Consider the following 15,640-nt stretch of genomic DNA (forward strand, 5'->3'; position numbering starts at 1 on the left):
AAAGAAAACGGTCTAGGAACCTTACCTTTCAGCAACAACCTCAGGTGATGCCAGCACATCCACCTGTCTACATTTGGAATTCATAAGTGGCACCTTCCCCCGCGCTGGGGTGATTGGTGTCTGTATTGGAAGGATTCCAAATAGGGCGAAAATGGTTTTATTTAACATGCAGCAAAACAAGGGCAGCAGTTGATATATCCAGTACAGTTTTTTGTCACGAAGCAGTGACCTCAATAGTAACGAGTAACACTCATAAATAATTTTAAAGTCTAAAGCTTATCATAAAGGTACATTTCCATATAGTAGTCCCACAGACCTTCCCAGGGCTTCAGCAGCCCGTCTCTGGAAAGCTCTTCAATTTATTCCTTAAGTAGTGAAATTGATTCACTTTTGACTGTCCTAGTGAAGCAGTGAAACCTGCTTGCCAACAGTGGGAGGGAAGGGGAGATGACCTCTATATTGATAGAGTAAGGAAGCCTGGCAAGGAGCAGGGAGGGGTCAGGGAACATGGTTTGTGCCACCTTTCCCCAGAGATGGGTCTGAGCCTGTCCAGCTGAGCTCAGGTGAGCTGTGTGCTCATTCCCCAGCTGGTGATTCTCTCTCTCCTGTTGCCCTCTGAGGCCTAGAGCCCCTGGCCCAGTCGCATCTAGTGGGTGGAGCAGCTTGGGATGAGCACTGTTGAAGCAATAGGGTCTGGTGACTCGATTCAAGCAAGGCCCCTAATCTCACCACCTCCAGACCCAACATCTTGCTGACAGTGCCCCTGGGCGGCTGGGGACAGGGTTTCTGGGCAGCAGGTATGGACATAAACCTAGTGCAACGTGTCTGACCCTGAGGCCTCCTGTTCCCGATCATGTGCCACACCACAGGCCATCTGGTGGGAGGCGGGGAGGCCGAAGCAGGAGGACACAGGGCGCTGGGAGTCGTCCTCCCCTTCAGAGGCGTGAAGGGCAGGACAGCAGTTTATCTCATGCGGAGCAAGAGGTAGTGAGTGAGTAGGATGGCCTGCTCCCGTAGCAGGAGGCACACTTTTCCCAGAAAGTGCTGAGGACCTGCTTCTGGAGAAGGAGAAACACTGCTTCTCTTCCATCTTCTTTCCTTCCTATCTGCAGTTTAGGCTGCCATGAGGCCAAGTTCTACTGTTTCTAATAAATAGCTTGAGTTCCTTGTCCTACTGCAATGTCCATAGGACACAGCCTGCCACCACCAGGGACAAGCACACAACTCATCATCCAGTGGCCACTCCAGGATGACGCTGCCCATGGAGGGCAGGGTTGGAGATCTGGCAGCACACCAACTCCTTACTCTGGGCCCAGGGCCGTTCAGGACCATTGGGCTTTGCCCACCTCCCTGGAGATGGGAGCAGGAGCCTGCCAAGGGGAAGCACGGAGTAGCAATGGGGAGCTGAGACCTCTGGGGATGTGAGGACGTGGTCCTTGAGGGAGGGCCCTGAGTCTGTCTTTGGAGACCTCCCCCTATGTGGCATCAGAGGACGCCAGCACAAGGGGAAAAACCTACTCCAGCCCTGGATCCATGTTCCCAGGGCAGGGGTGCAGAGTCTGGGGCCACTCCCCACCCCTGATGCACGTGGCCACTTCAAGTCACACAGGTAGATAAAAACAGGTCCTTTTAGGGGGCCAAAGGAGGAGAGATCATCACAGCAGCAGCTCGGCTCCTGGCAGCAATGCCCAGGCCCCCTGTTCCACGTCAAGGCTCTTAAGCACTGCAGTCAGGACGTGGAGAAGGACTGGACCTGGAGAGCCTCCCGTCTCAGGGCAGCCTGCCTGGGCTCCAAAGTGCAGATGACAGTGTCCTCTGGGGTCATAGGTTCCCCCACTGCTCCACAGGAGGGAACTGGTCCACCTCACCCACCTCCGTGCTCAGCTGCTCCCCCAAGGCGAAGGTCAGCCTGTACCGAAGCCTCGCCTTCTCCTGCGGCAGAGGGGCAGCGTGTGAGACGCTCTCTTCTGTGATACCCTTGGGGCCCTTTCTGTGCTGCGGGACAGGCCCTGCTCCTACCACCTTGTCCTCACTCAGCCACTGAACCAGGGTAGAGAAGGGACGCAGGTTAATGGCTGTGGTATCACAACACCCCAGGTTGGGAGGTGATATTCCCGAGCCCTAACCTGGGGCAGCCAGGGCTTTAGGCTGAGATCCCCAGTCTAGCTCACCTTCAGTGGATTGGCCAGCAGCATGACCTGGGTGATGGCTGCAGGTGGCTGGATGGGGCTAAACGGAGAGAGTTCTGTCCCAGAGGGTGGCTGCAACTTCACTTTCATTGACTAAAGAGAAAGAGAGAGAAGCTCCTTTGAAGAGAGACTGTAGGTGCCCCTGAGATGGAACTGAGATTGGACGCAGTGGGTGCAAGGTACAGGTGAATTCTTCCTCTAAAGGCTCCAGGAAGCCGGGGGTACCTTGGGCACTGCAGCCTGCAGCACGATGCTCTTGATAGGCAAGGGAGCCGTGTTCAGCATGGACACTACCACCACCAGCACGTCAGGCCGTCCTGGAGGACACTCCTTGGCAAAATGGAAGAGGATGCGGAAGCCATTTTTATCATAGGCTGTCACAGGAAGGGCGCTGCCTGTAAGAAGGGGGCACGTGAGTGTGGAAGGAGAGGAAGGCTGAAGACAGCCAGCAGAGCACTGCAGCCAAGCGGGAGGGCACGGCGACCCTGTGACTGACAGAGGCTCCCAGGAGTCTGGGGAAGAACTTCTGCAGGACCTCCTGAGAGCGCATGCTGGGAACAAGCACAGGCCGAGACAGCGGTTAGGTGGGCCACATGCAGCTCTAGGGGACGCCGGCCCGGAGAGCCTGTACCCTCCCACCCCTCTCACGTCCCCCACAACGCTGCAAGTTGTGAGCCCCACCTCCCCTCTCGCCCCAAGCCTCCAACACCTACTAGGCTTGATAGACTCCAGGGGGACGTGGACACTGGTCAGGGAGAGCTCGGGCCCCTGCATGGGGCTGCCCTGGGGCTGGAAGGCAGGTGGCTGGAAGAGAGGGCTGCCGGGCCCCGTGGAGAAGGGGAGGAGAGGTCTAGCTGAGGCGCTGGTGGGGAGCAGAGGGGAGGTGGCAGCGCCAGCGAAGAAGCCGGAGGAGACGGGTTTCACCAGGCCTGAGGTCCTGGGAGGCAGGAAGGAGGACAGGGCATGTCGGAGACCAGGCAGAGCTGCTGGGCTGCCCCTCACTGAGGTCTCCCAGGCTAGAGCCACTTCTTCCCCTCCCTAGCTTCCAGATTCCAGACTTAGAGGGAACACCCACGACCCCTCCGGCGCTGCCTCTGGCTCTGCCACGCCCGGGCCCGCCCTCCCCACCAGCCCCTCTCTCCCACTCATTACGCTTTGGCCTCTTCTAGAAGCTGATCAAGGGCGTCCAGCTGGCGCAGGGTGCTGTCGCCCAAAGCTGAACCATGGTGCCCGGGGGCCGCGGGCTCAGCCTTGGGGGCCAAAGCTGGGGCCAGGCCAGTGGAAAACGAGAAGGAGCCTGCCGGGGGGGCCGGAACGCTGGCTGGGACCACGGGGGCCTGGGAGTTGCCTGCGGGGGCTGCTGAGGGCTGCAGGAGAGGCCCATCTGAGAGGCTACAGGCACCAGTCCCGGGTTTGGGGCTGAAGAAGTCCAGGTTCGAGCGTTCCTTCTGTGGGGAACGGAAAGCGTGAGTGGGCGGAGGGGGATCCGGGCTCTCCACCCGCCACCCCTTTACCGGGGGCCCTACTGCAGCCCTTCCGGACGAGCAGCCTGTCCTCCAAGGACAGGGCAGGGAAAGCACCGTAGCCGGCGCGGTGCCCTAAGGGGTCAAGCGAGCAGACAACTGCGGCCGAGGCCTGGTCGGGGAGCGGGAGGACAGGAGGGAGGGAAGGCAGTCGAGCCCTGCTGTCACGTCACCTGTGCCCCTACCTGGAACAGGGGCCACTGGCTGTTTCCGGCTGACTCTCTGGGAGGAGCACAGGGGGCTGGGTCAGTGAGACCTGAGAACAGAGAAGACGACTGCGGTGAGAAGAGGCTCTGGGCTCGGGCAGTCCCAGCCCCACCTCGCCCGAGGTAGGGTCACGTGACCAGCGGGGCGTCCGTGGGTGACAGGGTGGAGAGGTGTCCCCCAGGCAGCCTCCAGAGGGGAGCGGATCCTCTTCAGTCCTTACGTTGAGGGGGCACCTCCCGGGGAGAGGGGAGCAGAGCAAGACATTGGGTCTGCTGTGTCCCCCCCGAGGAACACCGCACTTGGCTCTCTGCCTACAGCCGAAGCCTCCTTCCCCACCCTCGCTAAGCACACGGCCCCTCAGACCTCCTCCCGCTCCCACGCGCCCAGCTTCCCTACCGGCCCCACCGGAAGCCCTTTCCAGCCCCAGGACGCACCCAAGCAGAGCAGCTCCTCGTCCAGCAGGCTGAGGGTGTGGCCTGTGCTGCTGGGTCCCGGGGGCGCCTCGGCCTGGCTGGACGAGTGGCTACGCCCGGGTCCCGAGGCCTGGGGGGGCGGAGGGAGGACAGGGATGCCCGAAGGGCAGGGCGCGGGGGCCAGCACTGGGGACAAGCTGCTCGGCGTGTCCAACTCGGCAAGGTCAATGAGAGTGCCCTGGTTACTGGAGCGGTGCTTTCCTGGACGGACGAATGGAAGGGGACAGGAATAATCAGGGGCCACTCTAGTGGCTGCACAGGGGGAGGGGGAACCCTGACACAGCCTCTGGCCTGATCCCAGAGCACCTGTGCCAGGGGAAGGCTGAAAAGCCAGCAGGGAAGGCAGGCAGGGGAGACCTGTGCAGACCTCCCAGGGGGACCGCTTGGAGTGGCTCAGAACCCCCTCGGGCCCTGTGGGATGACACACTGGTCAACCTGCACCGCGGCCTGGTGGTGGGGACCGGGGCTGGTCCAGAGGGGTCGGGAGTGGGGACCGGAACACTCTACCTTCAGAGTCAGGAATGGCTGAGGTGACCACCTCACCATTGATGACCTGCCCTTCAATGACTGTTTTATAAGAGTTGATGACCCGGGAGAGGTTGTCACTGGCCTGCAGGATGTCCCCTAGAACGGAGAGAGACTTCTCACTCCTGGCCATGACGGCACCCCACCACACACACACACACACACACACATCCCAGTTCCCAGCTCATCTCTGTCACCCCCTCTTCACTTACCTAAACTACTGTCGTTGTCCTCTGTCTCGCTGGCTAGTTTGAATAACGTCCGCCTCTTGCTCTCACACCGATCAAACAGCTCCTAGAAGAGACCCAGGCAGAAAAACGAGCTGGCAGGGTTCTTGGAGATCATCTAACTCAGCGTTCACGCCCACTCGCGAGCTCCCCTGGCACCACGGTCAGTTACCGGCAGAGCTGGGCTCGGAGCACACACCTTGCCACCAGCCTCCACCACTCTGTCCCACCCAAGACGCCTGCTCAGGCGGAGAAGTCACCAGGACAGTGTGTCCCTTCCTGCCTCCCAGGCTGGCACATGCCTCAGAATTCAGAGTATCTATGTGACTGAGGGCTGAGGTGAGCATCAGGGGCTCCGGGCTGGCCTCTGCCCAGATGTCCGCGAGGCAGGAAGCGAGGCGGAGCAGGGGCGGGCCCCGAAGCGGGTCTGCAGAGTCACGCAGGTGTAGGGGTACGTGGAGCGCACGCACCCTGCGCAAGTCAGCCATGGCTCGTGTGCAAAATGGGGCGCCACTCCCCTCTACCTGGCTGCTGTGCCGGTTAAGAGGTGAGGGAACACCAGGCGTGTAGCGGCGTCTCAGGGCTGGGACTCGGCCAAGGCTGGCTCCCTCTCCCGGAGCCTGGACCTCCCAGAGCGGGGCCTACCTTCATGAGCTCTTTATCTGCCTCTGAAGAATCCTCTTTGCTGTAATGAAGCAGCATCTCACTGAGCAGCTTTACGTTGTTATTGACCTCCTCTAAAGTGTGCAGACGCTTGGTCACCTTCTGGATCCGCGCCTCATCCTGCATCAAAGAGGATCGAGGAGAAAGAGCTCAACTGGACCCATCCCACTGCCTCCCCAGAATCCCGACAGGCAAGGATCACACCTTCCCAGAGAACGTGAGAGCAGAGGCCAGTCCCACGGAAGCTCGTTTCAATGCACGATTCTTTTTTTTTTTTTTCATCCCCCCCCCCCCCCCCGGCCACATTCCCCCCTTGGTGTCCATATGTTTGTTCAAAACATCTGTGTCTCTATTTCTGCCCTCAAGGCATGATTCTTGGCAACCACTGGCCTCAGACCCCATCTACAGTTTCTCTTTTAAAGCAACAGCCCTCCCTGCCCCCAGACTTGGCCCCAGCTACTCTTGCTCCTCTAGCCCATTCTCCCCCAGAAGCTGCCATGCTCCTCCTCCCAGGCGAGGGCTGGGACAGGGCGAACAACAGGCGCAGCACCAGGGGAAGCGACCTCTGCTCTGTGGCCACGGGATCCTCCACCCCAAGGCTCGGGACCCACTCACTTCCTTCACCATGGACTTGATGAGCTTGTTGGCCTCCTGCAGGTCGTCTGGGTTTTTGCTTTTCAACAACTTGGCTAAAAGCTGGAAGAGGAGGGTATCAGAGGTGAAGGGACAGGCAGCTCCCCACCTGGGAGAACACAGGACCGGAGCTCCCCACAGCACTGAGCAGGCCCGCACCTCAAGTGAGGACACTGCAGGCTGGAATGCACTTTACCTTGGACTTCTCCTCATCATCAAAAACAGGGTTTTTGGGACGAGGTGGCGGAGAGGGGATCAGGGTCCTGTCCATAGGGATGAGCGGGTCAGACTGCACAATGCCTGAAACGGGACGGGGCAGCGTTCGCGCAGGCTGGGCCGCGCTGCTGCCCTTCCTCACGCAGTAAGGGGGCGCTCCCTGGGACCAGGCCTGCAGGCCCCTCATTCCCTCCCAGCCCAGCCCCTCCCGCTGTCTCAGGCAGACACCCCTCATTCTTCCTGGCCTTGGCCAGCCTTCAGGGCTGCTTTGAGGCTGAGGGAAGGCAGGCTCATACCCTGTCTCTTCAACATGTGGTAGGCATCCTTGATCTTTGATTCTTCCGGCAGGGCCAACGTCCAGCTATAAAGCAGCTCAATAACCTTGGTCTTCACTTTCTCAGACACCCTGTCCCCCAGGTACTAAGAAGCAAAAGGAAATGGGAAAACTTAGTGCGGTCTAGAGGCAGAGACAGAGGGAAGGCTCTCTTCACGGCAATGAAGTGGTCGCTAGTGGGTTACAGCCCTCAAGCTTCCTCCAAACCCGCAGGTGTGAGGTGTGAGTGAGACAGCACTGGGAGGGGGAGGGCAGGAGACGGCCTGCACACGGCCGTGTCCATCCGGCGTACAGACTGTGGTCAGGCAGCGGGCTGGGAGCTCCTCACTGCGTTTCCACACACAATCTGCCAGAAACAGAACTGCACTTTCTCTCAAAGGAGTTAATGAGAACCTCTTTGCTATGAAGAATTGTTCCCTCTGCCGTAAGTGGGTGCCCAGAGCTTAGGCAACACTAGTGTGCGATGGAAGCCGGGTGACGAGGGCGGCCAGCTGCTCGTGTCCACGTGAGACAGGCGAGGAGAAGTGACTGCTGTCACTAGAAGCCCAGGGTCCAACGCTACCCAGGCCCTCGCCTGACATGTGCACAGCTGCTGCCACATCACCTGTCACGTTTAGACTGGGAGCCCTGTCTGGACATCCTGCTACTGTCAGAGCCTAGCTGTCTGAGGACAGGACCCAGGGAATCTCAGATCCATGGAGATGCTGGTCTGTGCAGTGAAAGCCAGTAAGATGGGGCAGGGCACAAAAGAAGTTCCTAGAAACGAGGAAACTGCCACTGACTGACCTTTGGAGAGACGACTTTGATCAACTCATTCAAAAACCGGAACTTTCCCACTTCGTTATGAAATCTCCTCCCACAGTTCTTCATGCAGGCCTCCAGCACCTGGACCACACAAAGGCGAGGCGCTCAGGCTGGGACCTGGCACTCGGCCAGACCCCACAGAGAGGGAGCGCTGAATAAATACTCACCCAAGCAAGGAACTAACCAGGAAAAGAGGCGTGCACTGCCCCAGGGGACATCAGGGCAACAGGATTACTGACGAAAGGGTCCCTCAAATTGTAAACCTCTCCTGGGGAAGCTCAACAGGAACTAAAGTAAAAAACCCTGAGACCCAGATACCAAGACAGATCGAGTGTCCGTCCTGGAAGGTGCCTGCCTGCAGATTCTGCCCTTGTGTTTTACAGGTGAGGAGACGGAGACCCAGAGAGCACACGTTTCTCTCAGCGTCCAGGGTTCTTTCCATAAGCTGATCAACGTTTTGGGAAGGTGGGAGAGAATTCTGTTAAATTCTGTTTTCTTCATTTTAGACGGCACACTATTTTCCCTCCCCCGGCCCCCATCTGTTTTCCTTCTGGGGCCCATAGGACTGCCTTAAGTTTTCCTCCAAGGAGCAAACCACCCCAGTGCTGCCCCCTTCCCTGGCTCCTGTCTTCGTAAAGCGGGGTTTTTCAGCTGCACCGCTGCTGACCTTTTGGGACGGTCACTTGCTGTAGAAGCCTGTCCTGTGCCTTAGAGGGCGCTCAGCAGCACCCCTGGCCTCCACCCACCAGATGCCAGTAGCACCTCCTGACCTGTGACAACCAAAAGTGTCTCCAGACATTGCCCAGTGTACCCTGGGGGACAAAACTGCCCCCAGTCGAGAACCACTGTTCTAAGGCCATCGCTCTCCGGAGGACACAGCAGAGCCCTGTGCGTGGGCTAAGTGCCTTTTCCACGACCGTGTTCCCCTCTCCCGGTTTTCCGGGAGCTGAACGAAGTCAGGAGAGAACCTGGGCCCCCGGCTTAGGGGAGAGCCTGGGAGGCGCCCGAGTGCCGCACACGGCTCCACATCCTGAACCCCCTTAGTCTGAATAAACGCTAGGATCTGCCTGTTGGTGTGATGCCTTCACTAGTAACCGGCATTATTTGTAGCTACAGGATGAATTACACTGGGCCAGCTCTTACCTGGCAAGACAGCTCTGTCAGCCTCTCTTCAAGAAGCCTTCTCTGAGCCTCACCCCCAGCCCAGGGCCCCTGCCCCTGGTTCCCTCCCTCAGCCACTCTGCTTTTCCCACTAGACCCTGTGCCCACACTTCAGCCATCCGTGAAGCTCAGTGCCTGGCACAGGGGCACACACATTTGTGGAACAGCTGACTGAGCAAGGTCCAGGTATGTCTAGTTTGTATCGAGGATGTTCAGCCGGCTTAGGGTGTGAGCCCTGACCCCCTGAGAGATCCCAGCGGGCTCATGGGGAAAGGCCTGGGCTCATGAAGATCCACCGGCAGCACGAAGAACCTACCGTCAGGGCCTGGACTGCCTCCCATTCCTGCGGAGACTGGATCTTATGGGCCAGCAGTCGGACGGCGATCTGTGGCCTGGGAGACAAGCAGACCACACTTTCAGGACACTGACCCGAGGCCATCTGGCTAGCCCTCCTTGGCCACAGTTTTTTACTTTTCCAGTCAACTACCTCTTACCTGCCCCCTAACAGCTTTGAGACTCACCCTTCAAGCTCTTTGTTGATCTGATCACAAAAGCCAATTATGTATTCCCAGTCCTCCTGGCGGTTGGAAGGATTGGTGGCTTTATCTTGGGACAGAACAAAGAAGAGTACGGTTGTTATAAAGAGTAAGGAGGACAGTATGGAAGGTGTTTCTCACACTTTTTAGGCACTGATGTGAAGAAATTTCTTCTCTAGTAGAAAAGACTCAATAGTTCAGTCAGAAAGCAAGTCAAATACAAATACCACTTTCTGTCCAATATTTTAAAAGTCACAAATGAAAGAGAAAACAAATCCTAAGCCTCTCATTTTAAGGCAAGCTAACAACATTTACTGAACCCCTCTAAGCATCAATCATTGTGCTATCTGTCCCTGGGGTTGCAGAAACAGAATCTGAGCTTGAGTAATCAGCACCCTTAAGTTTTGTTGTTTTTGTTTTGTTTTTTTTTTTTTTGGCTGCACCGCGCAGCATGTGGGATCTTAATTCCCCCGACCACTGGACCACGACGGAAGTCCCAGCACCCTTAAGTTTATTATTTGTTTGTTTATTTATTTATTTTTAGCTGCGTTGTGTCTTTGTTGCCGCACGCGGCTTTCTCTAGTTGCGGAGAGCGGGGGCTACTCTTCGTTGCAGTGCGTGGGCTTCTCACTGCGGTGGCTTCTCTTGTTGTGGAGCACGGGCTCTAGGTGTGCGGGCTTCAGTAGTTGTGGCACACGGGCTTAGCTGCTCCGTGGCATGTGGGATCTTCCCGGACCAGGGCTCGAACCCGTGTCCCCTGCATGGGCAGGCGGATTCTTAACCACTGCGCCACCAGGGAAGTCCCCACCCTTAAGTTTAAATGGTCTTCCATGATCAAAGACAAAGACAAGCGTTGAAGAGTTCTCAGAGGGTCACTGAGGGTTTAAATTCCAGGAGCTAAATGCCAAGTCTCCTAATACTTGGTGTGGGTCCTCTCTTCTCTGTTATCCCCAGAACCTGTGCTTATGGAGGATGGCCCCAGCTGAGAGGGTGGTTAGATGTGTTCCCATCTCTGATTCAGATCTTGGAGTCAGCCTCTTCTAGAAAGCACTCTCAAGCTGTTTGCTAAATTTAGGGCTTCAGGTTCAGAAGACAAAAGGAAGACTGAAGGCGTGTATCCTTTTTTAAGTACCAGGCTCCTCCTGCAGATTTCCACAAGGGCCAAAAGCAGAGTGAAAGCCTGGAAAAAGCCCTTACCAACAAGGGGTGTTGTTAGACGTTCCTAAATTCTGATTTTTCGTGACTGTTTTCTTAACTTCCTTTCCCCCTAACGTTAGAAGTCACTAGCTCCACGACCAAATCTAACAGGGACTCCTAGCCACCCCCTACCCCTCCAGTAGGAGCCACAAGAATCAGCAGGCGCCAGCTGGCAGCAGAGGGAACCCCTGCAGCGCCCAGCGCCGCGCGTGTGTGGCAGCGTTTCTGCTCTGGTTGCAAGAAAATTCTGATGGTTTAGGATCATATTTGGAGGAAAAAACAGATGTCAGTCCTCAATCTTGAAAAGAGAATTAGCAGGCCCTTCAGAATGTCATGCTTGAAGGGAAGGGAGATTAATTCCATCAAGAGTGGCTATTTATTGCCACAGTGACCTACTAGCTGTTACCCTCCAGAAAAGCCGAGTCTCTCCCACCAGGTGTCTGAAATTTTCTCAGGTATCGGCATGGCTTTGTTACTAATCCCTATCATTTGAGATGCTTAAAGTTCTCATGACCTCAAGAGGCTGTAGGATACAAAAAGATGGTCTGAGGAGCCACACCTACACCTGTCACTATCATCATTTTGGGGACAGTCGCATGCCTCGTGATATAAGAAAAAGAAGCCCACTCGCTTCCACTGTTTGCAACTAGAAAAGCATCTTACAGATACAGTGTACAATGTGGACAGCCCCTCACCACACATGGGCATTCACCAAACAATGTACTCTGCCCGGGGCTGCCATAACTCCTGTAGCATTTCTGCTCCCAAGAACGCTTCCACTTACTTTTCACTTATGTTCAACATCTCTAGAATCCCACTCCCTTTTCCCTTGATAGATCTTTTTACTGCAAACCTGGAGGGAGCTCTCTGCTTACACATGAGCACAAAAAACCCTGGTTTCAGCCATGGTTGGTCCCACTTCTGAGTACATCCTCCAACTCTCCAGCCAGCTCAGACAGCAGACCTCAGTCACCCACGGGGACTGGAAGAACCTCTGGGGATGATTCTGGGCGACTCAATCGCGCCATCTGCCCACTGCCTCCCCAGCAGACTCACAACTGTCACCCCCTCAACATTCTCCTTCACCTGGCACGGAGGTGACACCAGAGCCGCCTCTCAGGTCCTGCCTTCTAGAACTGCCTCTGGGCTCCACTCTGATTCAAGGTTTCTATTTTTGAGGCTCCGTTGGAAGCCTTATTCTAGTCTGTGTCTTTGCCTCTATATTTCCTGCTCTCATTTTCAACTTAGTTCCATCTCTAGCCTTGACTGTCGTGGGACCGTTGGTCAAGTAGGGATGGAAACAGCAGCATTGGCTACACCTTCCCAACACGGCTCAGATAGTCCAGTGATGACAAGTTCTATGTAGCAAATGATGCAGAAATAAGCAGAGGCAAGGACACAGATGGAAGGGGAGTCAAGAGTCAGCCTTCAGTGCTGTGGTCTTGAATCGAGGGTGACAGTCAATCACCAAGTCTTCGTTAAGCAGCCATAGAAGACTAAGTACACAGCGTGGTAAGCCCTGGAGGGACTACAGGGAAAGCACAAGATTCGGATCCTACCCTTGAGGAGGTCACGCTCTTCTGGTGCAACACATGAGAAATAACCAGAGCAAAAAACAAGACAGGGTGTAATTATAAGTGCTAATTTGGTGCAGAAACGAGTCTAAAAACAAACTCACCACTTCTACTTCTTGACTTCCCTGTTTCTATAAATGGTGCCACCATTCAAAAGCTCCTTTTGCCCCACCCCCAGGCACCCAGGTTTGAACACTCCTTCTTCCCTCTCCTCACCCATTTTCATCAGTCAGTCATAATCCCTTACTTCTCGATTTTTTTGAGGGGGGGGGGCATGTCACACGGCTAGCGGGATCTTACAATAGTTCCCCACCAGGGATCGAACCCGGGCCCTCAGCAGTGAGAGTACCGAGTCCTAACCACTGGACCGCCAGGGAAGTCCCCTCAGTGTCTTTTAAAAACTCTCACTTCTTCTTTTCTTATTCCTTCCCCGACCTCCTTACTTCTCACCTGCTTCCAGAACTTCTGCTCCAACCCATCCTTCGTAAAAACACCAACATGAACCAACAAAACACTAATTTTACCAGGTACAGTAGGAATGGGGACCTCCTAACTGTAGACACGTAAACTTCTTGGGCTGGAATTCAAGCTGGTCCGGAATTTGGTTCTAACTTCCCAGCTTTCTCTCCCACCACACTCCCACAGGAACCCCCTGCTTGAACCAGCCAAACAGCTGTTACTGCGTACCCCAGACGTGGTCTGCTCCCTCCACATCACTGTCTGGTGTTTTCTTAGCCAATTTTCCCATTCCTTAGGGCCTAGCTCGAGTGCCATCTCCCCACTGGGAGAATCATCTTCCATTCCACTTATTCCCAATTTCCCAAAGAAACTGTCTGCATTTTAGCATTTATGGCTCTTGCTTTTATCTTTTTACTTAAAAATGCTGTATCCACTCCAGCATCACTTTCATCAAACTGAAGGCAAAGATTGTTTGAACTTCTTAATTTTCATCACACCTCACATAGCAGGTAGTCACTAGACGCGGATCAACTGCTGTAACGCAGGACTTTGGAGAAGGCTGAAATCAAGAGGTGGTTTGCAGGGAAGGAGATTCTGCGGTGCATTTTACAGCATGTAGTGGAGCAAAGGGGAACAGGGCTTTCAGATAAGGAGAGGAATGTGTGTTGGTGGGACAAGAACATACAACTGACCAAAGTAAGGAAGAATATCAGGAAGCCACAAAGAGGCAGCAGTAGAATGACTTAACTAAACAGAAGTGCTCTCTGGGAGCAGAATGCAGAATGGACTGATGGGGGAGGGGAGAGGCCTGAGACAGTGGGCCCAGCAGAGGCTTCTGTAATAACTCCTGCAAACTGGGACTTCCCTGGTGATCCAGTGGTAAAGAATCTGCCTTACGATGCAGGGGACGCAGTTTAAATCGCTGGTCAGGGAACTAAGATCCCACATGCCGCGGGGCAACTAAGCCCACGTGCCACAACTACTGAGCTCGCGCACCTCAACTAGAGCCCGCGTGCCGCAACTAAGACCCGACACAGCCAAAAATAAAATAAATAAATAATAAATAAATCTTAAAAAAAAAAAAAATTCCAGCAAACCACGGAGTGACAAGGACATGGACTAAGACGGTGCTGAACTCCAAGCACTGGTTCGTTCAATTGGTACAGTTCACACCATTAAGTCGTAAGAACCAGGAAGGTGGACACAGGGTAAGAACGGAAGGAATCTTACCACTGCCCCAAGTGTCACTCTAGGTAACAGGAAAGGGTCAAAGGCCAGTCTCAGCTCTGGTCTCTACAGATACCATCCCTCTCCCCCGTCACCATCTCCACTCTCCCTCAGAAACAGGTCAGTCTGCTCTTCCAAACTAACGCTAAACCTAGCCTATTAAACTCAGCTTAGGTCATTTAAATTACTCCAGTGTCCCCATTAATATCTATGAATGGAACCAATTCCAGTGTGCTTATATCCAGTTGGGTGGCTCTGGGCAAGTGAATTGATTAGAGTCAGGGTGCCCTCTTTTTGTGAAATTGTGACAGTGGTACCTACTTTGCTGGGATACTTGATAAATGAATTAAATGAATGTCTTTGGAGCACTGAGCTCCTTGGAGGACAGTTCCATACATACAGAAGGCTTTGTGACCTGCCTGCAACTGCAGATTTTGCAAATGTAACTTAAGTTCAACCACCTGAACAGGGTTTCTTGTTAAGAAAAGTCAGGCAATTGGAGGAAACAGGCATCACCTCCAAGAGCCTGCAGGCTCTACTGCACAAGGCAGTATCTAGGCGTCTTGCCCGTCTTATCACCCTGTCCAATTTGTCTTCACTTAAAGAGGCCTCCAGGGGTCTCCTCTAGTCCATAGTGAAATCAACGTATTAACTCTGCAGCCAAATACTACCTGCTAAGGTTAACCCGTATTTCCTTAACAGCACTATGAATTAGCAGTCATAGCAATAGGCCGCTATAACTACACCATCATGCTGTGCCCCTCAGCTTTGCTCTGAGGTTACCAACGAACGACTCTTGAAGACGTGCGGTGGTGGGGGAGGGGAGAGGCCGCCCCCACCCCTCAACATAGCTTTCACCACACTTTGGTCACTGCAGGAGGAAGGCAGAGCTCTGTTCTCTCTGTCTCACTTTGGATTACTCTCACTTCAAACATTCAGCCTACACGAAGCGGTCACTTCTCGAATACATGGTCACAATTCTGAAGCTATGTGTGTATCCTCAGCGACACCCACCGCTCCCGGAGTTTCAGCCCAAATCCGAAGCTTTTCCCTTCGTCAGGGAGGCGCAGGGGTCCCGGAATCAGCCGCGCGCGGCCCCACAGTCTCCCCCAAGCGCCGATGCATGCCAGCCCGAAGCACTTGGCTGTCGCTTTCCCGGAGCCCGCGGGGCCGGGACAGGACCCGAGCTCACGCCGCTGCTCGCGGGAGCGGGAGGAGGCGCCGCAGCAAAGGGAGCAGGGGCCGGGACGTCCTGCTGGGGAAGGGGCGTGATCGCGGGACGCTCGCGGCGCGGGCGAGGCCAGGCGCGGGCTGCCTGGCGGCGCCACCGCGGGACCCGGGGACGGGGCAGAGAGGTGCGGGTGGGGCGGTGCGGCTCCGCGGCTCCAAAGCAAACAGAATCCGCCGCGACTACTCACTCAGCCAGGACTCCAGACTCTCCCCTTCCGCCTCCGCCATATTGCAGCCGCCAGGACCGGCCCAGCGGCCTCAAACCTCGCGAGAACCTGAAAGAGACAGGCCGGGGCGGGGACTGCACAGGGGCCTGAGATTACCAAGCGCCGCCACCGAGGGTCGCGCCAGGCTGCGACGGATAATGGGAGAGCGAATGTTTCCTTTGACTCTTCGCTTTAGACTCCGGAGTGAGAGACTCCTAAGACTCAGATTAATAGGGTGATGCACAGAGGACCCTGT

General features: G+C 55.4%; 1 protein-coding gene across 2 annotated transcripts; it reads right to left on the minus strand.

Annotated features, from left to right (window-relative positions):
* Positions 1–141: 141 nt before the first annotated feature.
* Positions 142–15,456, minus strand: GGA3 (golgi associated, gamma adaptin ear containing, ARF binding protein 3). 2 transcript variants are annotated; one of them, XM_059908238.1, is made up of 17 exons: positions 15,367–15,456; positions 9,477–9,561; positions 9,272–9,347; positions 7,777–7,875; positions 6,953–7,076; positions 6,637–6,740; positions 6,423–6,503; positions 5,790–5,927; positions 5,130–5,211; positions 4,900–5,016; positions 4,354–4,593; positions 3,898–3,968; positions 3,342–3,637; positions 2,903–3,126; positions 2,415–2,584; positions 2,172–2,282; positions 142–1,932 (listed from the first exon to the last, which is right to left on the minus strand). In XM_059908238.1, the coding sequence occupies exons 1-17, from the start codon at positions 15,404–15,406 to the stop codon at positions 1,822–1,824; spliced, it is 2,169 nt and encodes a 722-aa protein (XP_059764221.1). In that variant the 5' UTR covers positions 15,407–15,456; the 3' UTR covers positions 142–1,821. The 2 variants fall into 2 exon arrangements, with proteins under 2 accessions (XP_059764221.1, XP_059764222.1); XM_059908239.1 differs by lacking the exons at positions 142–1,932; positions 2,172–2,282 and having other exon boundaries at positions 2,421–2,519.
* Positions 15,457–15,640: the final 184 nt, after the last annotated feature.

This window comes from Balaenoptera ricei, chromosome 20, assembly GCF_028023285.1.
Source record: "Balaenoptera ricei isolate mBalRic1 chromosome 20, mBalRic1.hap2, whole genome shotgun sequence".
Classification (NCBI taxonomy): Eukaryota; Metazoa; Chordata; class Mammalia; order Artiodactyla; family Balaenopteridae; genus Balaenoptera; species Balaenoptera ricei.

Coding starts and splice junctions, on each gene's coding strand:
- GGA3 (XM_059908238.1), bottom strand. CDS start 15,406: ATGGCGGAGGCGGAAGGGGAGAGTCTGGAGTCCTGGCTGA. Junction 7,077..7,776: donor TCAAAGTCGTCTCTCCAAAG/GTCAGTCAGTGG, acceptor TTTGCTTCTTAG/TACCTGGGGGACAGGGTGTC. Junction 5,212..5,789: donor CAGATAAAGAGCTCATGAAG/GTAGGCCCCGCT, acceptor GGTCTCTTCTAG/GAGCTGTTTGATCGGTGTGA.